Raw genomic sequence first — 26,011 nt, 5'->3', positions numbered from 1 at the left:
CCCCACATAACCCCTGAGTCTCCCTGGGCTCAGGGTATCCATAAAGATTTCCCCCCCGTCAAAAAAAAAAAAAAAAAAAGGTGCAACAGTGAATGAACCGAATTCGTTTGCATTTTCTAGTTGGTTCAACCTCCTCCTGTGCCTTTAGGTTAGGTTAGTATAACTCTACTTTTTGTTGAGTTTTTTGCTACTATTGCCAGGGTTAGCTCCAGATGGTAGTTGTTTTTATTTTTCAGGTAACCTGAATAGTTTTTCCAGGTACTGCAACTCATATTTTATCTGATAAATGTCATAAAATGTGAAAAAAGTTATTAATTTGGTATACCTCGTACCCTTGTAAAAAGTTAAACGTTAACTTTGAATAGCTAGTGTGAAAAAAAATGTATGAAACTGAATTTGCAAATGATCTTAAAAATTGCTCCATTTAATGCAGAATCAGGAATGGTACAATATTATTGAGATTTTTCACAAGAACATAGTCATTTAATTTATTTTTCGTCATAACACCCTACCAGCCTAATCAGTTTCTAAACAAAATTAAATTTAAACTTTTAAATGAATTAATTGCTAAGCGCTAGGTAACGGCGCATCAATCTTTTTCCCACGTTGTATTCGTAATAAAGGAGTGAGATAGTTACTAAGCTTTTCTTTCTCTCTCTGAACTGGTACAAACAAACTGTGACATTTCAAACTTCCCAAAAGTATGCGGATTTAGCTACTAATATCGTGGTAGAGTGCCTTTGTGTGGCGCTTGATTTGTCGCCGTTTTTACTTAATGGAAAATAAAACAATAAAATTTAAATAATTTAATTTTTATTAGATATTACAGCAAGTGTTCAAACTGCCTCCCTCTGACTCTAATGCACATGCTCAAACTCATTTGAGAAATTTCTCGGGCTGCTTCATAGACTCGTCGTCGTATTTCGGTTTCTGTAGTGATAGCTTTGAAGTAAACTATATCTTTTAAGCACCCCCAATAGAAGAAGTCGAGGGGGTTCAGATCAGGTGATCTCGGTGGCCACAAAATTGGTACCAATCGGCCAATCCATCTTCGTGGGAACGTCTGGTCGAGGTGCGTTCGGACGTCGCGAGCGTAGTGGGTTGGACACCCATCATTTTGAAACCACATTCTTCTTAGTAATGCTATTGGCACATCTTCGAGAAGGTTTGGCAAATAGTTTTGTAAAAACTCTACATAATTTTCGCCATTTAGAGTCGGAGGCAGTTCAACTGGACCTAAATATTTCCCCATTGAAAATTCCGGTCCATAAATTAATTTTAAACTGGTGTTGGGACCGATCTTCTCTTCTCTCGTGCGGGTTCTCTAACTGCCAGCTATGGATATTGTGGAGGTTTACATAGCCATCTCTGCGACATGCTGATTCATCACTCCACAAAATCCTATTAAAAAAGTTGGGGTCTTCACTGTGCTTTTGAAGCATTTGTTGACAAAACTTTACGCGTTTAGCGTAATCGCTCGGCAGTAAAGTTTGAACTCTCTGAATATGGTATGGGTGGTATCGGTGCCTTTTTAAAATTCGCTGTGCCGTAGACTTTGAAATGCCAGTCCGTCTTTCTATCAGGCGAACTGAAGTGGACGGATCTCTTGACACTTCCTGCAAAACTATTTCGTCTGCGACGGTACGAGGTCTGCCTCGATGGCCAGGATTCCTACCCTCTCTGTATGCAGCATCAACTCTTATTATGGTCTCATGGGTCGGTGGCCTACGGTTAGGAAATCTTACCGCATACAATCTTGCTGCTAATCTTGCATTTAACCATACGATGCCGCGAGCAGAAACACGTCTAGTTTCGCCGTAAATTAGGTACATGTCAGCTTAATCACTATGAGTGAATTCGGGGTTTGCTCCAACAATATTCTGTTGATCTGCCATTTTAACTGTATAAAGGCAGTATCCGGAGGCGCAGCCGTCTATCACACACAAACAACACGGTCCAAATAGTAAGCAAATCAGGGTCCAAAGTAATGCCAAGTTGTTGATATGATTACTAAAAAAACTTTTCCGATGGTTATCAAATCAAAGTCCAAAGTGATGCCAAGTCGTCGAAAGTGTAGAAACGGAAGCAGCGATAAAACGAAAAACGCGTACGTAGCACAAAACACAAAGGTATGTACTAACGGGTACTACGGGCCCAACCCGACCCGATCCCACCTGGCGACCAATACCGACGTAAGAGAGAGATAACAAATAAGGGTCATACCTCTCGCTCATTTTTTACTACCTGGGGCCTAGCGACAGAGTAGTTAGTCATAAAGCTCAATAATTTAACACAATTTTTGTTTACAAACCAATTCGGCTAGTAGGGTGTTGATGTCGAAAAAAAATTAAATAAGTTCTTGTCAAAAATTTCAATAGTATTGTACAATTCCTGATTCTGCATTAAGTGGAGTAGTTTTTAAGATCGTTTATAAATTCAGTTTCATACAATTTTTTTTCACACTGGCTATTCAAAGTTAATGTTTAACTTTTAACAAGGGTACGAAGTATACCAAATTAATCACTTTTTTCATAGTTTATGATATTTCTACGTAAAATATTAGTTGCTGTACCTGGAAAAATTATTCAGAATACTCGAAAAAAAAAAATAACAACCATCTGGAGCTAACCATGGCAATAATAGCATAAAACCCAACAAAGAGTAGTTTTTGCAAAAAAATAAAAAAAGGCCTATATCTCGAAAACTAAAAGACTTTTACTAGGGTCAAAATATTTTTTTCTGGTAGGTATATAGCTCACCTACCCACAGTGTCGCTCTGGCGTGTTATTTTTGGGACACCCTGTATATATTTTATAACACAAAAAGCACTTAAAGCTATACAAAAGCAATTATATTTTGCGACTGTACATTTAATGGAATAAAAAAATTCTTATCACCATAATGTAGGGCGCTTCAACTATTCGTAAAACGAAATATTGTGTTATATTATTTACTGGTAGTACTTATACCATTTGTTTATTAGGTCCCTTGACTATTATATCTAATGTTTGTTATACTGAATGTTCATTATACACATGGAAATTATGCCTTTTGTTGTTATACCTTTTGTTGATTATATACAGTGAGTGATTATATCCTTAGAAATTATATCAAATGTTATTATACCAAGTGAAAATAGATTCTTTGTTGTTATATCTTCCTTTACTCACCTGGTTGGTAGGTCTATGAGATTTGCAAAGACTGATAGTGCTCATATTACGAAGAACTAACAGAATGCTGGTTTTGTTGATTTTAATTTTGGTTCAGTATAAAAGTATATAAAAGAAAAATTATTAATAAAATAAGTGATAATATAAAATGGTCATACTTTTTTCAATTTTGTGACAAAGCAGAAACAGCTTAAATATTGTGAATTCGACATTGATTATGTCAAAATTTAATAAATGAAAAACTTTATCAACTGAAGTTTATGGAATTTACAAAAATATAAAATCAATCTTGAACCACTCGACAGACCTGTATTAGTAGGAAATTAAAATAAATTAATGAAAAATAATTACGGTTGACTTATTTTTTATTTTCAAATTGGTAAAACAAGTAAAATAACTGGCCTATTTCACTAACTAGTCCCTACCAGCTCTCCCATTTGGTGGGGACTAGTGTATTTTTTTTCCAGTTTTCCCTACTACACCATAATTGGTTGGAAATGGAAATTTCATTTCCATTTATCCCTTTAACCTTAACCCTCTAACCTTTTACCCAGCCGTTTCTATTAATAAGTACACTAGAGACTAAAACTATGTCAGTTGACTATTTATTTAAAAATATGGTAGTATTTATTACCTGCTAAGGGTAAATTTAAGCAATACTATTTGGGCGCTTTCAAATTTGATGCTGATAGAAGCTTTCCGGCCGTCTATCTGTGTCGCGGCAGCCACGCCATTACTAATTTTCATACAATATCTAGTTTATGTGGCGCTGCAGCACCACAGTGGCGCCACTGCAACACTTGTAATAAGCATATTGATTTGAAGGCGCCCAAATACGAGAGGCGACTGAAAAGTAACCTATCTAAGTATGAAATAAAAGACGACCATTGCTACTTTCTTTTTTTTCTTCAATATAGCTTCCTGCCAGCCAAATGCATTATTAACTGTGCTATAAAGGGACAACAGTCCTTTAAAAAATTTTCTTTTGGTTGCTCGTAGAAATGATAATTGATCGCGGACTTTTCTTCATCGGTTAAAAATCTCTGCCCTCATAAGTTTTTCTTTAAAAGTCTGAACAAAACGTTATCACTTGTCACCAGGGGGGAACCAGTGGAGTAGCCAAATAAAAAACCAGATTTTGAACAAAGACAGGATTCTGGGAATTTTACTAGTGTTCTGCTAAATGTGCCGATGTGTGCAATTTAACTCATTGATTGCTAAGAACACCCTTACTTAATTTTGCTGCTTATCACAGAAGTAAAATAAATTTGGAAATATTAATTGATTAAATATATACTCAAGCAGGCTATGATTTTAATAGTAATTATATTGTAAGAACGAGATTAAATTGTGAGTACTATTACAGGAATTGGAAAAGTTTGAATCTTCAAAAACATTTGATGCAGTTGTTGCCCCTCTTTGTGCCACCTTGCTCCATCTCTGCGTTTCTGGTTCTAACAAAGGTCGAGCATACATAAAATGTGACAAAGTCATTGATGCCTGCTTGTTTATATTGAAGGATAGGAGACTAAGCAGAGCTATTGGAGATGCCTACTTAAATTTACTATACAAAGATGTATTATCTTGTGAATATTATTTGAGTTTGATCACACCTACTGGATGGGAGGGTGAGTACATGTAATATACTTTATTTATATTCTTGCAACTGTAGTAGAGGAAGTGAAGATTATATGATGGTTTCTAAAGTATAAGGTAGCTTCGGAAAACTTTGTTTGTTATATTACATACATTTTCAGTATTGTTAGTATGAAAGGTTAATTATTATATTTTTTTGTGATACAAATAAAAAATTAGGAAAATAATCGTAATGTTCATTATTTCTATAATTTAATGTATCTTGTTTACTACTTGGACAAAACAAATCAGCGGTTCATACTCATTCAACCAAAAGATATGGAACAGCTGTATTTTTTGCTATTTCAGATAGGTCTCTTTAGTTACGCGCATGAGTTCTGACAGTGTTTTTGCGGCCTTGGCCTGTGGCATCGCAATTTAATGTTACTTTTTTATTCTCAACTTATAGGCTTATGTGTCATACGTCATAATAGTTATTGTTTATCTTGTCAAGTAGGTCACAGTGATTTGCGAAATAGACATTTCTACAGGGTGATATTCTAATATTTGTATTATATTGTAACAATTACGATGTGCAATTCTATGCACCGTAAGGGGAGTTCGGGGAAATTCTTTAACATTTACTATACTGGTCTTTCAGCACACAGAAGAATCACTTTTTTGTTTTAGAACTGCTAACCGTGAGTTTGGATACATGTCTTTCAAAAGGCAGTAAGTTAGATGACTTCACAAAAATGAGACTGCTTGCACTCATTGTGAAGAATGCAACGAATTGTACTCAAGTGTTGGTTCCTCTCAGAGACTCCTTGCCAAAACTGAAAAAGTGTTTTCTTGAAGCCACTGGAGATAAAAAAGTTCAAGAGATTATCATAGAAATAATTATTTTGTTGTTGGAAACGGTAAATTTATGGCTAACCAGCTTGTTGAATGTGATTGTAATTAAAAAGTTATCTTGCCTACCTTCCTGTATATAACATTATGGGTTGCAAAAATCAATCTATAATGTTATATACAGGGTGTCCCAAAACTCAACGTTAACCTAGGAGCAGGATGTTGCCTAGTTTGCAACAACCCAGTAAAAAAAAATTCAAGAAATCGGAGTAATTTTTTTTTTTGTGATATAAGGATTTTAATGAAAAATGTTTCACCATTTTTAAGTACTACAATTACAAATTTGCTAATTTTGCTGTTCTAGTTTTTGTAACGGTAACCCAAATAGCCCAGCCAATGAACACAATGCCAAAGAAAGCCCGAATTGCTAAAGTTTCAGCACAAAAAAAAATGTATTTAATTTTTTTCTTTAAATTTTTAGCAGATTTTTTTTCAAGGTAACTGACACCTCATACCGAAAAAAATGTACCTAGACTACCATGGCAACTTCTTACAAAAGTTGGCGTAACTAATCAAGATTCTAAAATGGTATAAAACCTTTTATGTCATGCTTCTTGGAAAAAATAGTCTTGGTTTTTCTAAAAAGAGGCCAATTTAAAAAGGGTACATTTTCCAAGTGAAAATGGCTTTCAGTCCCTCTAAAGTTAATTTAGGTTTCATATCCATGTAGTCAGAGTTAGAGTGACTGGTAAAAATGGTAAGTATGATTGAGTGAGGCAAACAGTCTCAAAACTCCACATTTCTTGACGCATATAGGAATTTAAATAAAAGTAATGATTAATTATTATAATTTTATTACAGACTACAGCAAGTGCTTAAACTGTTTTCCACCGGAATCAATACATGCACGGTAACGCCTTAAAAATGACCTTTTCACCAATCGTGCATATCGACGTAAATTTATTTGTTCTACACATTGACCTAGGTCAATAGTTCTACAGCTTCCATGATACTTCATCGTAATTCGGCAACGTTTGATATCGGTTTTGTATAAACTTTTTCTTTCAGACAACCCCAGTAAAAAAAGTCTAGGGGGTTCAAATCTGGAGAACGGGGTATCAGATCCACTGGAAGACGTGCCACTTAGTATATTGCGGGAAGCGTTTTTTTTTTGAACCCCCAGATTTGAACCCCCTAGACTTTTTTACTGGGGTTGACTGAAAGAAAAATGTTTATGCAAAACTAATATCAAACGTTGCCGAATTACGACGAAGAATCACGGAAGCTATACAACAGATAATTTTACGACGATATGCACGATTGGTGAAAAGGTCATTTTTAAGGCGTCGCCGTGCATGTATTGATACAGGTGGAAAACAGTTTGAGCACTTGCTGTAGTCTTTAATAAAATTATAATAATTTATTCATTAGTGTTATTTAAGTTCCCTTATCTGTCGAGAAATGTAGAATTTTGAGACTGTTTGCCTCACTCAATCATACTTACCATTTTTACCAATCACTCTAACTCCGACTCTATGGATATGTAACCTAAATTAACCTTAGAGGGACCGAAAGTCATTTTCACTTAGAAAAGGTAATCTTTTTAAATTGGCCTCTTTTTAGAAAAACCAAGATTATTTTTTCCAAGAAGCATGACATAGAAGGTTTCATACCATTTTAGGATCTTGATTAGTTGCGTCAACTTTTGTAAGAAGTTGCCACGGTACTTTAGGTACATTTTTTTACAGTATGGGGTGTCAAAGTTACCTTGAAAAAAAAATCTGCTAAAAATTTCAAGAAAAAATTAAATGCAATATTTTTTGTGCTGAAACTTTAGCAATTCGGGCTTTCTTTGGCATTGTGTTCATTAGCTGGGCAATTTGGGTTACCGTTACAAAAACTGGAATAGCAAAATTTATTTGTAGTGCTTAAAAATGGTGTACAGGTCGTACATTTTCACATTTTTCATTAAAATGCTTATATCACAAAAAAATGACCCCAATTTTTTAAATATTTTTTCTGAGTTGTTTCAATCTAGGTAACATCCAGTTCCCAGGTTATCATTGAGTTTTAGGACACCTGTACAAAAGTCTTTATGCTATAATAACATTAGTAGGTCATTTATAGTGCAAGTAATATTAATTTAATCTGTTTTTTATTATTATATAATATTATTTAATTTCATGGTGGTAATGACTTTCAAATTTGTTTTTAGCTTTCGACAGAATGTCGCTTGACAATATGCGACTTTACAGAAAACCTTCTCTCATCAGTATTGAAATTTTATGATCAGAATCTTGATTATAAGAAAAAGGTACTTTACTTACTTTTCTAATGGTGCTGGAAAACTCATTTTTTTAGAAGATTGTGTCTATCACCGCAAAAGTGGTAACCCCATGGAATGGAGGATTTAAAATTATCCAAATTCATTTTATATATTATGACAAATATATGTATAATTATTATAATATTGTTTGTACAGACGGCATCACATCAAGCTACACATTGACGGATCTTGTTCCCTTGCACTGGAGGAGATATTCGAACAAAAGGGCAGCTTGACGTGCCGTTGACAGAAAAATTGCATTTAATTATATAATAATCATATAATTAGTATCGTTTACACTAATATTAAAGAATAAAAATTATATGTTCGTTATATTACTTTTGCGCTGGTAGCCGCAATGAAACTGCCTCTGTGCCCGAACAGTTACCATGCCGGACTGCCACGCCGAGGTCCTGGGTTCGAGACCCAGGCCGGGAGAAATATGTGTTCGGCCTACATTTATTTCTCTCTCGTGAGTTTGGGCGTAATTTGTGGTTGTTATGTGTGTGTTCGTGGAACCCGCGACACATTGTTTCCGTAGTGCGGGGCTATGTTGAGTGTGTGCGTTATTATTAATTTAAAACAAAAAAGTTATTGTATACTTAAATTTTAGGTATCATTTTTTAAATTATTACACTTGACTGTAATGATACATCATCCACAAGGCCGAAAGCAACAAGAAGAAGGAAGTTTAGCATTTAATTGGCAAGTTTGGGACAAACATTTAAACAACTTTCTAGAAGTAGTCTGCTTAGAAGTCACATTCCTACAAAAATTACGGAAGCAAGACGAGAACTTATTAAAGCATTGCGATCAGTACTGTAATTTGGCAGCTTCTATTTATTTTCAGGTTCGTTTGAATATCATTTATATGTATTTAATGTGTATGTCTTGTGCAATGGACACGATTGTTAGCATCATGTAGTAAAGGACTGACGCTTCATTACATTTTTACAAACATAATTACGAAATAAGTGTGGATACACCCGGCGACTTTTAGGCTCAATTTATATTGCGACAGAACGTAATGATAACGAATTTTTATAACGATATTGTACGTGGCGTAATGAACTTTATGGTCAATTGTGTAACGTGTGGCGCAAAGGCAAACGTTGACGAAATACTACAGCCTCAAGGCGCGGTCGCTGGAATGCTCGAGCATTCCCGCGAATTCCAGCGACCCCGCGCGCATTTCGCGCAGTGAGGCGAAATTGACGCTTCCATTCTATTCCGTCCCGCTGCAATGTAAATCGAGCAATACGAGCCATATAAACGCGTGATTGCATCGCGACCCTTGCGCTTTATTGGTGGTTGCATCGGTGCAAACGCACGGCTACGTCGATGCAGACACGCAACTGCCTCAAATCAGTCACTTATGTTGAATCATTAAAAACGTGCACCGCGATTGTATCGCTCCTCATGTCGAGCGTGTGTTTAAAGGTAGACGATTAGTGATTGCATCGCTTCTAAGTAGTTATCTACTTGAATGACATGTGATTCGAGTTTATGACACAAATATATTTTTCAGGTAAGTTTCTAATACAGTTTATTTTTTTATACAGATATTTAACATATCCCAAGTAGTTGAAGACAACGGTGGAAATTCATCAAAGAGACAAAGGGTAACTTTCAACAAAAATAAATGTTTTCAGGACCTTGTACAAGAACTCAAACACAATCACGTACCTTGGTAATTCTTTTATTATTTTCTTTTATCCTTGACCAGTTATGATCTGCTTTGATTTTAATTCCAGATAACATACTACAATATTAAAATAATAATAATGCTTTTTTCTTAAAAGGCTTGGAATAACAAATGTGTATGTAAACAAGTTTGGCGATACTATATCTCTGGATGACTATAATTCTCTTGTAACCGTAATTGAAACTTTGGTTACAAGTAATGCAAATGTAAATTGGAATACTTTGGAAGAGACATCACGGCTGGCCGTGACTCGTTTATCAGAAAACAATGCAGAGCATGAAGTGTTGTTGTCGTTATGGAATGCTTGTGTGAGGTAAGAAGCAATTAGCTATTTGGTCGCCTTACTTTCTCAAACCGTATCTTAAAGCACAAAGTTACTGAAATGAAAAAAATGGTTTGTATGTACAAATTTTGCAGGCTGATTTCAGATCACTTTTCCTTGATATTTACACACTGGCTTGGGACAAATGTTTCTAAATTGGTTCTGGTGTGGGTGTTCCGGGTAGTGGTCTGGAGTGAATTCCCTTGCTCTGGTACTCATAGTACAGGGAATTCCCTAGTTTGAGACCAGGCAATTGGTGTGATTATTTGGCACATTATTATTAATGCAATTAAGTTTTGGTTCACATTTTTGTGATTGATTGTGAGAATGATTGTTAGGGCATGGTGGTGGTAGTGGTGATATTTTGAAGCCTCCAAATACGTAATATAATAAAATTTGTTTATTTCTCCCACAATACATTTTTAAAAGCAAGGGAACAGAGCGTACACATAAATTTTGCATTGTGTTATCTCTTGGATCTAAACATACAAATTTCATGTTTTCAGAACTTCAACAGTGGTAAATACTGCTCATGTTGCTTTACATAAAATCATAAAAATAATGTTGACTTCAATCGATTTGAAATACGAAGAAGTGCAACCTTTGATCAAGCTGTACTCTGAGAAAGGCATGCCTGTTACCGACAGTAGTTTAGTGACATTGAATTGTTTACTACACAAGTTTTTTAATAAGTGCTCCAGCGTTGACGAGAGACATAAATATTTCTCTTGGCTCATAGAAGGGCAGATCATGTCTCTAGAAGTTTCTAGTGTGAGAGAATTTTTTTTAAGACTGATAAGTACAGAGAATGTCGACTTGACCCGTAGCTGTAACGAATTCCCAGAAACTGACAACGTACGTCATGTGTTGTTTAACTCGATTGAAAAATGCACATTATTTAGTGAATTTGAACTTGTCATTCGCTCCCCTTCCGATGTCAAGACCAGAAATGAGAATCATGTGGAAATTATTACGGAAATCAACAGAGTAATTAAGAGACATTTAACAGCAAATCTTTCAGATTGCGTTGGGAAACTTCGACGAAAAGAAGAAATGCTTGAATGCATGAATTTTTTGAATATTGTACTTGCTTATCTTGACATCTTGTTGAGGTACAAATTTGTTGACCATGATGATATTAGAGTTGATGAAATGCACTGTTTACTGAAATCAGGTTTAACCGTCATGTACATGTCATTAACGAATATACTGAAAAATGTTCAAGTACTGAATAGTGCGCAGTTAATACAAGGCGTTCAGGCAATTTTGATCGGCGATTACGACTCTTTGCTGGCCTTAGAAGCCCGGCAATGTATGAATGAAGAATTCTTTGAATGCGTTAATAATATAATGAATAAAAATGATGAGACAGACGACGTAGTTATGTTCGAAGGTGACGAAGAGGACCCGAACCCTTTGATACACAATTGTATTCTCCTACTAGCAGCATATTGCTTGAAAAGCGTTTCACATCGAAATGATATACTGGATTTTATACTGGATCCAAAAATTTACAACTTTTCTATTCCGTGGGACTTCGATTGCGCTGTCAATTGCATTAAACTGTTGGAAGGATCCCGAGTTGAAGATCCGCCATTAGGTAATTTTTTTTTATAATATCAAGTGACGCGACGAGCAAGTCGTGCGCCTGATGGTGAGCTAGACGCCTGTCCATAACAGTTGCACTGCCACTCAGAACTTTAAATCGCAAAGATTTGAGGGGCACTGACTCTGCCGTCACCCTGATACGTAAGTTGACAAGTCCCACGTGCCTGTAATTTCACCAGCACCCTTACCCTTCAAAACCGGAACACAGTAATGCTGACATTACTGCCTGGCGGCAGAAATAGGTAAGGTGGCAATATTTCCCTGGACGAACTCTCTCACAAGGAGCTCTACTGCTACTAAATTATTATTATTTGGTTTACCAACAGTTATTACATTGTCACTTATTTCCTAGGTACTGGGTTAAGAGCACGTCAAGCTTGGCACTACAAACTCTATGCCAGTAACGATAATAACGGTCCAAAGTCCAAACTGTCAAGCTTGACGTGCTCTTGACTGTACAATGACTTGTGGTTATAATTTTAATGCACAGCAAATTAGAGGTACTTTTTTAACATCTCATACAAAAAAAATAATTGTATTTATTGTACTCGCATTTTTTCAGAATCAATGTTTATACTCTTGCAAAACATGTGCAAGTACATGTTTAGAAATGCAAGAGCATCGTACAAGATATTGACTATTTTGGAAGGAATGCTTGACAAGATATGGTCACAAGAGGGTCAGATGCAACAAAATTGTCAGATTATGATCAAGAGCTATATGCGACGTGACAAGCTCTATCCGCCTCGAGTAGGAGCTTTAGTGTACGCCTGTGCCGTGAAAATAGTTCTTAATTTATTCCGAATGAAGAATCGAGACATAGACAGCGTTTTTGTGGATACACTTTTGGACAAAATCAAAGGAGACAACCACAGTATTCGGCTATACTGCTGTTATTTGTTGAAACTCCTTGTAGTGCACATGTCTGAATCTGATATTCAAACTTTTGTCTTAGGATTATCTGAAATATTTGTAATTGAGGTGTGTACATAACTGATACTATAAAATAAACGTTATAAGTATATAGTACACACGCCCGCACATCAAGCTACACATTGACGTATCTTGTTCCGTTGCACTGGAGGAGATTTTCGAACAAAAATGTGTAGTCTGGTTTGCCGTTGTCCGTACATCAATCAGTATCTCTTCTATGCTAGTCACTTCACTGACGACCCTTCGGCCGCGTACGAAACTGGTGGTTCGTAACCAGTTGCGAAAGTAACATACTCAATACTCAATATTTTATTGCAAAACCATAAAAGGGGTGTATGTTATTTGATTTCCCCTTTCCAGTAGTCTTGAATAATCTTATTATGCTCGGTACAACTACGCTTTACTTGTTAAAAATAATGCAATAAATGCATTTAAAAACCATAGGCCATTACGGTTTTATTGACGTTATTTGAAACGTTTGGGGCCCGCTACCCTCGCTTGTATCATTGAACCAAATTGTCCCAAATTCTTTAAGTAAAACAAATAAATCTGTTACTTATTTTTCTCTGAAATACTTAAAAAGCTTGCTTTAAAATGCATGGGTTAGTTAGGAAAAATTGCAGAAATGATTTAAGGATATCAGAATGTAGAAGTGTAGAATTGCTGGGCCTCGGACTGCCTATTCACATTCAAATCCCAGTAACTTCATTTTCTATCTTCCATATTTTATCAAGGTTATTTGACGTGTATTTTCTTCTTGACACACGTTTCCGCACATTTTGCGACAGTCTACATAAAATGGGCACAAAAACGGAATGTGTTTTAAAAAATTCCATTGTTAAAGTGACGTGTTGGCACTTAGTACTAATATGTAAATAAGCATAAGTTAGTTGCCTTAAAAATAAATAAAACAGACTTATTATTATTTTCAGATATCCGAAAGAACTCAATTAGTCATGCAAGACGAAAGAACAAACAGAACATTAACTGTACTACATTGTCTCCTTATGCTTGCCCAGACAAAGAATACACTGGTTCATAACATAGTTACGGAGTTGATACAAATGCAGAAAGAGAAATCTTTAAACATGTGCTTAGTGAAGAAAGTACTAAATAGAATAACCAGTGTTGTTTGTAATAAAGACATCGATGTGTACCTAAATGAGAACATCTTGTCCATTATTAATTTCTGGTTTTTGAAAGAAAATAAGTTGGAAGATTTACCACTCAAGTTATTCGGATTTGAGAATATTGACACGTTTATAGAAAAATATATGAAGTGGTTGATTCCTGCGGAGATCTTATGGAACAAGAAAGGAATTGTTACAGAAAGTGAAGTATTAAAACGTGTTGCCACCAAATCGGGGAAGAGTTTGGACAGTATTGTCGAGGTAATTTCTGTTAATATAAACTCAATAGTTTATAAACAATTTTTTGTCAATCACATTGAATAAATCTCGCAAAAATGGATCTCGCACTTGTACTTTACAACTTACTTTATCCCTACGTTATTGCGAAATCAGCTATATTAATAAATCTATGATTAGTGCATACGAGCATGTACGCTGAGAAACGTTTGAAACGATTGTGTATATTATAATACTACTGTTCAAATTATACCATAGGTATTTAACGCCATACAAATATTTCTATACGTAATATCAGTACAGAGTACTAAAAAACCGACCTCAAAAGTCATTAATGCCCTAGTTTGCCACCCTTAGAGGTGGAATGATGGAATGTACGTACAAATAAAAACATACAGTCGAATTGAGAACCTCCTTTTTTTGAAGTCGTTTAAAAGATACTCAAAACGCGACAGTAATAATTATATAAGGATTACTTTTTTTAACATTATCTATGTAAAATAACTATCAGTATAAAATAGCTTAAATACTGAATAGTTACGGCCTTGGAAGAGATTTTAACAAATATTAGTATTAGTACATAATGTACTAGTAACAAAACACAATATAATGACAGTAAATTACAAATATAATAGTAATTTGTATTTTTTTTTTGTGCAACAATATTGTTCAACAACATTTTATTTACAGGCACTAACTGCCTCCGTGGCCGAATGGTTACCATGCCAGACTGCCAGGCAGAGGTCCCGGGTACGAGACCCGTACCGGGAGAAATATTTGTATGGCCTACATTTATTTCTCTCGTGAGTTTGGGTGTAGTTTGTGGTTGTCTATGTGTGTGTCCATGGCACCCGCGAGGGTTTCGCTAGTACGGGGTTATGAGTGTGTGCGCGTTATTATTGTGTGCGCGTTAATCTTTATCTATATTTGAGGATTTTTTACTGTACTAGCCAATATTATAGTTACCATTTTTGTGGAAGACACTAAGTTGTGTAAAAGACACCTTAATTATGTCCATTTTGTCTTGATTTCAGACAGATTCATAACCCCTACCTTTATCGTGTCGATTCCAGAACTTTTCTCAGAACTGGCAGGTATTTCTTATAGGTATGTAGGTTTTATTTTAGGTTTTTATTTAGTTTATTTGTCTTTTTCAGATGTGCCTCTGCAATATCATAGTATTGTCCTTGCCTTACGTTGTGATAGAACAATATCGGCTCAACTATTGCGTACCTGGGAAGACAGAGTGGTCTTCAAATGCTGACAAATTGTTCAGATCGACTAGAGAAACTATTCTAGGCATTGAAAGGTGGAGCAGTTTGTTTGTGGAAAATATGAACGAACTAGTAATAGTGATTGCAACTCAATTGAACACACACGAAGCAGCGAAAGAACAGTATAACGTTGACATTCCACAACAAACGAAAAGCTATCATTATCCAAAGGAAGTATTTGATGGAATGTTGAAGTATATCGAGGTATATGAACGTACGAATTAAATCTTTACTACAGTTTTTATTTTAAAGAGATTTAAAACGTCTTACATTTTCACAGGATCTCATTGAAGAAGACACAATGAACTACTTATGCGAACATCAACCTTTGGCAATATTTAAAGCGCTGATCAAATTATGGGCAAATGTCTTAAACGAAAATATCTTCGAATTCAAAGTTTTGCTTTTACATAATTTCATGACATTCTTAGAAACCATACCTCTGGGTCACCAATCTGACGCTTTTGTATGCAAATTTGCTTGTAGCAGCATCTCACATGCTGTAAAAAATTCGCAGAGTAAACACGAAATCAGTGCGTTTGCGAAGGCGCTCAAAATTGTTTTTAAAAAACTCTTGATCCGTAATGTTGACGTTTTGCGAAAAGCTGTGTCCGAAGTATTGTCAATTTTAATGATCAAGATAGAGGAAGGTTTCAATACGGAATGTGCAGAACTATTGGACTATTTGGTTGTAGACATGAAGGACTATTTAAAACAAAGTGAAGATGTCATTGATTTCGTAGCATCGCTGTCACAGAGGTCCACTGAGAATATAAATTGCTCAACGAAAGTGAAATTCTTGGAAAAAATTCAGATTTTTGCCAAAGGTCTATCATGTCCAAGGTAAATCGGGAAACTCTTAATTTATATAACTGTATATATAAATTAAGATTTCATTATTAAATTATAACTTATTCTATATCATATATTATATATAAGCTATTTTTTTGGATTTAAATCGCATATAATTATTTGTTTTTTTCAAACAAACCAAAGTTTCTGTCCCTTTGCAGGTCCCATGTCACGGTTGAGTGAGGTGGTAAAGGCATCAACCAGTTGGATCCTGATTAAGCAATGACGTGTTTACCAACATGATCATGGTTTTGAGAAAAGTGCGCCTAAAGATTTTTATCATTGTTTTTGATAGTTTGTTCTAAAATTTATTTAACTTTACTGTAAATTTTGGAGTAAACTATCAAAAACAATGAATTAATCTAGGTGATATTTTCGCAAAACTATGAGCATGTTTGTTGACTGTTTATTGCTTATCAGCATTCAGTTATATCTAAAATTAATGCAAACCCTATTTTTGACTGTAGTTACAAAAATGATTAAATACCTTATATATAAATATTTCAAAGAAACTCGATCCCGAACTGGTGGTACGGAGAAACCATCTTCCTTGTTGAAATTAGGATGTTTTTCAACTTCACTAGCCTCTCACAGAATTGAACTTTATAAATTGAATTTTTAATCTTGTAAAATTAGGCAACTTGTTTATTGCCAGGAGTCACTTTTCCAGCTTTATTTTTTAGTCACGAGACGCTTCTAAAACTGCGGTTGTTACTGAAAGTCAACAAAGAGTATACACTGAAATTATCTGAGGAATTGAACAATAAAGGATTCTCAGATGATTGCGGGAACAGCGTCATCCATCAAATCGTCTATGCTTTGAGCAAAACTTTAAAAGACGCTTCAGACGATAAGGTAATAAATAATAAATAAATAAACCAAAATCAGGTTTTTAGTTACGGTCGCTGAATGAACCATCATCATCGACCCATTTATACGTCCCAGTGCCGTGTACGGGTCTCCTCTCAGGCGAGGGCTAGCCTAAAGCTATAGTCCGCTACGCTGGCTCAATGCAATCTTCTTCGATGTTCAGGTCATCACGATGTGAAGGAACAAATAAACCGACAAACTCACAGTAAATTTGAAATTAAATTTCACACATAAATTCCGAACAACCAAGAGTTGCGAGCCCGGATTTGAACTCACGGCTTCTGCTTTAAGAGTCGGTAGGTGAAGCCAAGGCTCCCACGACTTAATTGAATGAATATTTAGCCTTAATAAAATACATACTTTATGTTACTAGATGCTTGAATAACCAGCGTAGAGCGTAGATTACCCAAACAGTATTAAAAATACTTCGGATGTAGTATTTTATTGTATTCTTATTTCTATATTCTTTCTGTATTCTTATTTCTATTTTCTATATTCTTATTTATATTTTTTTTTTAATGGAGCCTGTATGGACCTTGTTCCTCTTTTAAAATTCTAAAATAAATAAAAAATAATAAATGGCACCTAATGCCTAGAAAAACCTTTAACGCTGACTAAAAAAAAATGATGTATAGATTCAATGATGTTTAGACAAAATCGATGAAATTAGAATTACTTACATTTATATGCATATTGGTGAAAGTTCAAATTTTTCTTTGATGACTTTTGAAGCCAACGTAATAAAGTAAAATTTCAGTCCTTTTTTCACCAGATAAACGTGTAAGGGATCAACTTACAGTGATTAACTTATTTCAGACTAAAATCGAAGCCTGTAATTGTCTATCGGAGATTGGCAACTACGATTTGAAAACGCTAGTTACTGTTCCGCCATCAGACACGAAAAGAGTGTTAAGTGTGCACCCGAAGCAATATTTTGCCATGGTCGTGATGTCGTCACTCGCCGAGGTCCTTTTTGACGAGCAGCCGGGTGTCACGAATGGAGCAGCAAAGACTTTGAAACGTTTACTTCAATATCGCGAGGGAAAAACTGCTTTAGGTACGTATACAATACAAATAATATAATACAAACGTATATAATACAGACGTCGGTTCGAATCCAGCCGGATCGAAGGATTTTTTTCTAAGTATATCTTTGTATTAATAATTAATTGTAACAAACTAGTGGAGTAATTTCACAAAATATAATCGAATATCAATTCAATACAAAATTTATTACTGTTAATAGCGACATCTCTAGCCACCTCTAAAGTTATCCAACTGGGTGACGAAATATTTTCATAGATCTCATGGCGCTACGGCTAAAAAGTCGTTAAAGACCAGATACAAAAATCCGACAACAAGCATGTAGAAAAATTCGTGAGGACCACTGGTTCGTTCCGTGGGTTAGTTGGCATAGCATCTGGCACGGTTTGCTAGAAGACGTCGGTTCGAATCTGGCCGGATCGAAGGAGTTTTTTCTAAGTGTTCGATCTTTCTATCAATAATTATAATATAATACACATAAAATATAATACTCTCTATTGTTAGTATACCAATACTAGTAAAGTACATTGGTTATTTCCAGTTAAGAGTAACTAAACGTATAAAAGTTATATTTGGTGCCTTAAACATTAGTTGTAAAGGCTATCTGCCTCTGATATGTCTTATACAAGTCAATGGTCTTATATGTATTTATTCAATTCTTAATGAACATGATTGTAGATTTAGAAGAAGAATGCAAACAAATCCTACAACCCTTCGCGTCTACACAATGTCACACGGGAGCAGAATTCAAAATAAACGAAATGAAATTCAATTCACTGCGCCAGCCAGAGCACTGGCTTCTAAACCCTAATGAGGACCATACAAAATGGTTAATTCGGTTGACAGTAGCTCTCTTAGACGTTCTAGCTACACAGGAGAATTACTTGAACGTATTACGCGCTGTTTGTATTGTTAAGGTAAGCTTCTTTTTTTTTTATAAAAAAATAAGTGCGTATTTGACCTCCACTTCACCTAATGGAATGAGGTCGACGATGGAACATGCACACCTAAATTATACCTATTCACTCTCGCTTTGAATGGACCCAAGTTTTACCGTTCAGGCAGGTCAAGTCTGCAGGCAGGAAATTCCACTCCATAGCCGTTTTCCATATAAACGTGGAAGTAAAACGCAATATCATAAAATTGGAATATCTACAACATGTGGTGGAGCCTCAGCTTGCACCTATGTTCAGGATATTCTTAATAACTGGACTCTGGACCTGAATGCTGCGTTTCTGGTTAGAAATAGAAACCATTTATTACAAACGCCACAATATAATAATACACAAAAAAGTAATATAGATAAAAACAAAAAAAAGCGTAGCTGACATTTAAACAACCAACTTTACTATATAATTTAACACTATTGTATACTATAATTTAAAATAATATAATATGATATGATATGTTACGATATGATATGATATGATATATGATGTGACGTGACGTGATGTGATGTGATATACTTCTGACATGTGTGCGGCTGTGGATATGCAAAAGGATCACATTCAGCTTAAAGACACAGCCGAGAATGTGCTGTGACGCTGGTTTTTAATGGACCTTAGAGGTTAATACTTATTAGGAATATTTTTTTTTTGTGTTTAACAAAGTTTATATACACTTTTAAACATGCGCGTTGCATTGTACATACTCAATGCATTGTACTGACATTTGAAAACGGGAACAAATGCGATTAAACAATTTAATATAGTCCATTTGTTTAGGTACTTAACTAAATGTCAACGATCTTGAGATGTCTATTTAATTAAATATACATTTATTATATGATTTTTACTTACCTTCAAACACAAAATACAAATACTTAGCTTGATATGAAATTGCATACCTATTTTTATACCCATTGATTTGAAAGTATATGTTTCAATAAAAAGGCGTATCAAGATTGTTTACATTATACTACACTATAGATATTTGCACACCTACCTATTATCTCGACGTTTCGGCCAGTTGCACTGGCCGTGGCGACAGGCTGACTAGCGACGCGGTGTTGCGTCACCATCTCGGCGGTGCGGTGGAATCTTCAACCACACTTGCTATGTTTTTCAAAATACCGCCATAAAAAACTAACGGTGTCCCTATTCTGTATCTATGGTACAAGGTTATTTTTAAAATACTAACAACCTCACACGACTATATGACTAATATTATCATAAACAACAACTTTTGTTCCATGACTTTTTACAAAACATAATAAATTTACCAAAAATAAAAGTTTTTGTTGTACTATCTGACACTTTTAGGTCTATATTTGGTAGAATAAGTTCAAACATGCAAACGTCCCGTGTGACGACTCCCACACCCGTCCTGCATAGAGTTATTATCGTTTAGAGGGATCTATTTAAATCTATTAATTTTTTGCAAGGAAATAAAATCTGTTGAATTATCAAAAGTCACGGGACAAAAGTTGTTGTTTATGATGTCAGTAATATAATCCAGGGAGGTTGTTAGTATTTTAAAAATTGCCCTGTATACATTTTATATTGTTTAATCGCGATCATTTGTGGTGATCATAAATAACATCAACATTCTAAATAAAACTTTTGTAATAATGTATAAACTGTAAACCTATACTTAGCTATCTAAATGCAAACTCGTGTTAATTTATATAGTTCTTTATACTTAATACTTTCATTGTGTTACAGCCAGAAGTGTGCGAAAAAATTTTACCATCGTTAATGGGCGTGCTTCTCGAATGCTCCTCTGACCAGCACGTAACAATAATTCGCGAATTATTAAATCATTTCTTTAAACACATCTGGAACTCTAATTTTGATAGCATTGAGAATAGCGAGGACAGTATTTGTAGGAGAAATTCAACTGCGTTAGATCAAGATCACAAAATGGTGGTTCAGTATTTGCTCAATATCGTCAATTTTATTCGGTTACAAAAAAGTAACTATCAACCTCGGTAAGTGCACGAACAACTCTAGTGTTAATTTTTTTAAATTGAGTACAAATATTAGGGCTCTTACACATAAACACGATACGACGTCACGTCGTGCGACGACACGACGTCGTATCGTGGAAATCTACGACGTTTTTACGTAGAAACGTAAAAATTCACGACACGACATAGCAGTGTGTCACGACGCACGGCGTCCTGTACTATGGGACTAAACATCAGAAGAATACAAGTCATCTTTGAATATGGAATAACAAATTAATGCGGCATTGGGGAGCGCACCGTGAGTTTCTACTATACGACGTCGTGCCGTGCGTCGTGTCACGTTGCGATGTCGTGTCGTGAATTTTTATGTTGCTCGATGTAGATTTCCACGACACGACGTCGCATTGTGAAACGATGCCGCGTCGTAGCACGACGCGACGTCGTATCGTGTTTATGCGTAGGAGCCCTTAGGATTACTGCGCACGATTGCGTTCTGATTAGCAGCAACATGTAATAAAACCAGGAGAATATCTAAAATGCACATGCATCTAGTAAATATATAAATGAAATTAATAATGTACTCCGCAGAACTGATCGAACGTTTGAGACGTACAATTACCTAAGATTAGATTACGATAAAGTTGCGTGGGCGGCAACTATTGCTGATCAGAACCTGGCTGCAATTTACTATGGAGAGCTGTGGGCCAACGCTCAGAATAACGGTGTGCCGCCCTCTTCGCCTGAAGCTACTACCCTACTGAATGGTGGAGAGGATCTTCAAAAGATATTTAGAAAGGTAATAAGACTTCACTTTTTTTAAATTAGTCAATGGCTGACAAGTACTTTTGACCTGCAAAGGCGTCGCCGCCATTGACTTTCGAAGATTAATGTCTCTTGTCGAAAGATTTTTTGTTTATAAAAATGCGGAAGCAAGACGAAGGGTACAAAATATAACTTGTCAGCGTTTATTTGTTGCAATTTCATTAAGTTCCTATATAGTCGATCCATTATGGTACGAAAATCTTAGTTTACCTTCTAGTCAAGTTAGTCTTAGGGTCGTATTCCAGAACTTTACTCGATACTCAAGTCAGGACTTGAGTATGATTTCCAGCAGAGTTTTTATTCCAGAACATTACTCAAGAATTAAGAATTTCCAATAGTATTATCATAGTAATTTAGGAATTATAGCGATCATCGCCAGTGTCAGTTTTTCATATCCCGATCGATCATCGTGACAAATAATTTTCATTTTGATGATCACGGCGATACTTGGGTCACGTTTTGGAATACGACTTAGGGGTCGTATTCCAATACTTTTAACTACAGAAATTTGTCAAGATTTGCATGATTTATCTAATTCGATTCATATTGTTATAAACAACAACTACCCTTTGCAGTGTTACGTATCGATTGGCGAACTAGATTCTATAGACGGCTGTGGTACCGCTCATCTAACAAGCGAGGAGGAAAAACGCAAACATTTGATAAACACAGGCCAATTTGCGGATGCTTTACTTTTACTCGATATTGCGCTCTCGAGTGGAGGCCAAGTAGACCCCCATTTGCAACACGGGGTCGTCAAATCATTACACAAGTCGGGCATGCACCATTTGGCCTTGCAATACATAAAGTCATTGCCAGAAAACAACGAATTTAATGACGTAAAATATGAGTGTCTGTCTTTTCTTGGTAAGCTATTTTTGTAAAAGCTTAGGCAAATTTTTTGTGATATTGTAACACATAGTGTCTTCCGGAGCGATAGACGCTTTTGTTTACAAAGCAGTCAAGTTCTTTTCCATCCCACAGGTGATTGGTCAGACTTGGTAGACATTCGAGAGCTTGAAGATAAATTCAAGCAACCAAATAGCAATCCCAATTCCATCGCGAAGGCTTTAAGATATTCCTGCCTCAAAAACTGTCTCAATCTTCACACCTCTCCAGATTTCGAATCAAAGGTGCTAATGCCACTGAATCTTGCAAAATTAGCCATTGCGAAACTATGCCAGAACTTGAATATGGAAAACTGTCAGAATGTGTATAAAGTTTTGACTAAACTTCATCTACTCGACGACATTGAGGACTACTTTTCTGTAAGATGCAACAAATCAACAATAAAAAACCTCTTGAATCAATGGCAAGTGGAGAGACTGCCAGTTTTCAATGATTTCAAACACCTCGAAGCTCTAGTGTCACAACGCAATGTGATACTTGAGCATGCTGCTAAGACATATAATGATTTCTTGAAAGACATCACTTCTTTGCAATTGCAGTACGCAGGTAAATTTAATGTTTTCCCCCCGTCAAAAAAAAAAAGAAAAAAAAAGGTAAATTTAATGTACAAATTTTGAGTTTTTCAGCAGTTACTTAGAAATAGTACAATAATTATACAGCAAGGAATTTCTTTACATGTCATTTGTTATATTTTTTGTTGTCGTTACTATCCTATTTTTTTATTGTTATACAAATTTCAGAACTCGGGCTGTCTAATCAAAGGATTAAAATGGCTCAACGTCTTCTGGCTGTAGCGAAAAGGCTGCAAAACAGTCAAGACGTAACACTTATCGACAGTCAAATATCATGGGCGAAGGGGCATAAGGACATCGCTCTTTCTTTGCTTCGTAACATTGTGAGTGATCGTACACCTGATGTTAAATTGGCTGCTGTGTCATTGAGGTAGGAAAGATTTCTTACTAATGCACTAAGGGAGCGTACCAGTCTGGCGAATGCGCCTGTTTGCGAAAGGCTCGCGAGCTACACATGTGCATTATGTAGTGCGATTTGTTCGTGTGCCGCTCATGCGTATTATGAGATGTCATTGCAGAGGCGCACTTAATTGCAGCGCATTCGCCAGATCTGTACGCACCCTAAGGCGTACAGATCTGGCCAACAATAGAGACGAGAAAATTCCTTGGTTTCAATTGCGCTGTAAACTTTTCGTAGAAAACTGTTTGAACATGAATGTATAAAAACTTTTGTATGAAAAAAGACCATGATTTATACAGGGCATCACACATCTATGAGACACGTAGGGAAATTACTTTAAATGTTGTAGATATGATATTTTAAGTAATACTGCGTTCAAAGATTTATAAAGTTGTTTGCGTTATCAGTAAATCGAACCGACCAAATGTGAAATAAAAATCACCTGTATTTTTACGATGCCGATCCAAAGGGTCAAATTAGAAGGACTTTAATTCTTTACCAGTAGCACAGACAAGTATTTGATGAAAAAAGAATTATAATGTGTTTTTGGGTCGGTATTCAACTTTTCTGAGATTACATTACATACTGAGAATATATACTGAAAGTACTTAATATATGAAGTAATTAAGTACTTTAAATTAATATTTGAAGTATCCCTCCTCCTCCCCTCATGTTGTATTAAAAAGTGAAAAAAAAAATTTAATTGAATTCCAGACAGTATGGTTTATGGATGGCGGAGTCGAAATGCGACAATCCGCGTGATATAATTGACAAATATCTCAAGAAAAGCCTGAAAGTGTTGAGTCAAAATGACCATGTGGAGACACGATTGAAGGTTTATTACGATATCGCCAAATTTGCTGATGCTGAATACAAACAAGTATGTCTTATTATTGATACAAACGTCTAACAATAAAAATAAAAATTCTTTCGATCTAACAAACTAGTGGAGTGTTTTCATAAAAAATATGTGTGTCGTGGTATTAAAACATTATGACATTCCATAAATAAAGTATGTCTTAATCATAACACTTAACGTTATTCTTGCCATAGTCATTATAGCACAATTAATAACGGCGGTACATAACTGAAGAACCGGCATTTTTTTGTATTTGTGATAGCCTTGGTAGCTCAGTGGATTGCGCTGTGGGCGGTAGATGAAAAGTGAAGTTTGGTATTGGCATTTATTAACTTGATTCAGGGATCCTCTTCGAGTGAATCTATGTGCAAATAGTTTCCCACAAACCGACAACGCCCTGCGCTCCATCTCGGTACCCTCCTCATCCATCACTTCTTCAATCAGAAGGTGCTCAAGATACCTAAACTGTGAAACACTCTTAAAGCTATTATTATTATTTGCTTCTATGCTTTGTCCTCTTATATCAAAATTTTCTTCTAGGTGGTAACATATATGGACTCAACTGTATTTGAGAAAAAATTAAAAGTCTTGGAAAACATGAAAGATGAGGCATGCACTCTGCGTTCGCAAGCACAACGAAATTTAAGCAAAGACGAAAGGAAAGCCTTAGCCGCCCATGAAAAGTTTGGTAACATCGAAGAAGCAGAAATAGCTAGCATTAGAACTGAGAAGGAAAGTTTCTTGCATTTAGCCATGAGGTGAGTGCCCGTAATGTTTTTAATTATTTATTTATCTATAATCTCAGTACTATGTACTAAAAAAACCGACCGTAAAAAGTACGTGGAATTATATATAATTACCAAGTTTTATTGAAATCGGTTACCGGAAAGTGCGCAAACCCGGATTCATCCCCTAGTTCGCCACTATGCGGGACTTGACTCAGGAGATAATAAAAATAGGTTCATAGGTTCTCACTACTCAAAGTATATTGAGAAAGAAAAACACCTTGAATTGGAGAATAGCAAAATCAGCCATTAAAATAATTACTCCTTATAATAAAATTTAGGCGCTATTTATAAAAATGAATCTTCATGCGTGAACAGCCACCCTTACAGGTGGATGATTTTTTTCAAAATTAAAAGGGTTCACTATGGAAGTACTCTCTTTCCAACAAAAAAAGAATCATGAAAATCGGTGCACAAATACCGGAGTAATTGCGTAACATAATAAAAAAAAAAACATACAGTCGAATTGAGAACCTCCTCCTTTTTTGACGTCGGTTAAAAAGGAAGACCTACAGGCTTAAAACTAAATTAAATAATAATAATAATAAAATGGGGTATCAAGTCGTACATGTTAACTCTAGTGCTTATTTAAAACCATAGATGTGATACTAGGAAAAAATAAAGAACAAAGTATTGAATCTCGAAAATTTGAGGTATTACCATTGCCATACCAAATAAGAAGTATAAAATATAAAAGAAATGCAAATTTAAAAAAAAAATTTAAACAAAATTTTAGGAATGTTTAGTTCTATTCCTTGTCTATGTTAACCAACTATGCGCTCTTTCCCCTCTCTGGTGGCAAGATCATATCTTATACCGATGATACAATCATTATTCAGCACCTCAAGTTGGAATCAA

At 35.4% G+C, this 26,011-nt stretch overlaps 1 protein-coding gene across 4 annotated transcripts in view; it reads left to right on the top strand.

Moving 5' to 3' along the window:
• LOC113232046 (serine-protein kinase ATM) overlaps positions 1–26,011 on the top strand; it is a 53,430-nt gene that overhangs the window by 6,356 nt on the left and 21,063 nt on the right. For 2 of the 4 annotated variants that reach the window (XR_003310595.1, XM_026466671.1), the window contains exons 2-20: positions 4,537–4,798; positions 5,436–5,665; positions 7,813–7,911; positions 8,537–8,773; positions 9,486–9,613; positions 9,726–9,941; positions 10,457–11,407; positions 15,282–15,336; positions 15,413–15,975; positions 16,668–16,839; positions 17,671–17,911; positions 18,577–18,815; positions 20,562–20,827; positions 21,395–21,602; positions 22,204–22,495; positions 22,613–23,083; positions 23,278–23,479; positions 24,224–24,389; positions 24,909–25,126. Coding sequence is in view for 3 of the 4 variants with exons in the window: in XM_026466671.1 (XP_026322456.1) it covers positions 4,537–4,798; positions 5,436–5,665; positions 7,813–7,911; positions 8,537–8,773; positions 9,486–9,613; positions 9,726–9,941; positions 10,457–11,407; positions 15,282–15,336; positions 15,413–15,975; positions 16,668–16,839; positions 17,671–17,911; positions 18,577–18,815; positions 20,562–20,827; positions 21,395–21,602; positions 22,204–22,495; positions 22,613–23,083; positions 23,278–23,479; positions 24,224–24,389; positions 24,909–25,126 (5,216 nt within the window). In the remaining variant the exon portion in view is untranslated. Of the gene's footprint in view, positions 1–4,536; positions 4,799–5,406; positions 5,666–7,812; positions 7,912–8,536; positions 8,774–9,485; positions 9,614–9,725; positions 9,942–10,456; positions 11,408–15,281; positions 15,337–15,412; positions 15,976–16,667; positions 16,840–17,670; positions 17,912–18,576; positions 18,816–20,561; positions 20,828–21,394; positions 21,603–22,203; positions 22,496–22,612; positions 23,084–23,277; positions 23,480–24,223; positions 24,390–24,908; positions 25,127–26,011 lie in introns of those variants that run through there. The other 2 variants (XM_026466678.1, XM_026466686.1) reach the window with 2 other exon arrangements.

This window comes from Hyposmocoma kahamanoa, unplaced genomic scaffold (genome assembly GCF_003589595.1).
Source record: "Hyposmocoma kahamanoa isolate Upper Pololo Valley unplaced genomic scaffold, ASM358959v1 102, whole genome shotgun sequence".
Taxonomy (NCBI): domain Eukaryota; kingdom Metazoa; phylum Arthropoda; class Insecta; order Lepidoptera; family Cosmopterigidae; genus Hyposmocoma; species Hyposmocoma kahamanoa.
The sequence above is the reverse complement of the archived record's forward strand: the minus strand, read 5'-3'. Positions and strand labels throughout refer to the sequence as shown.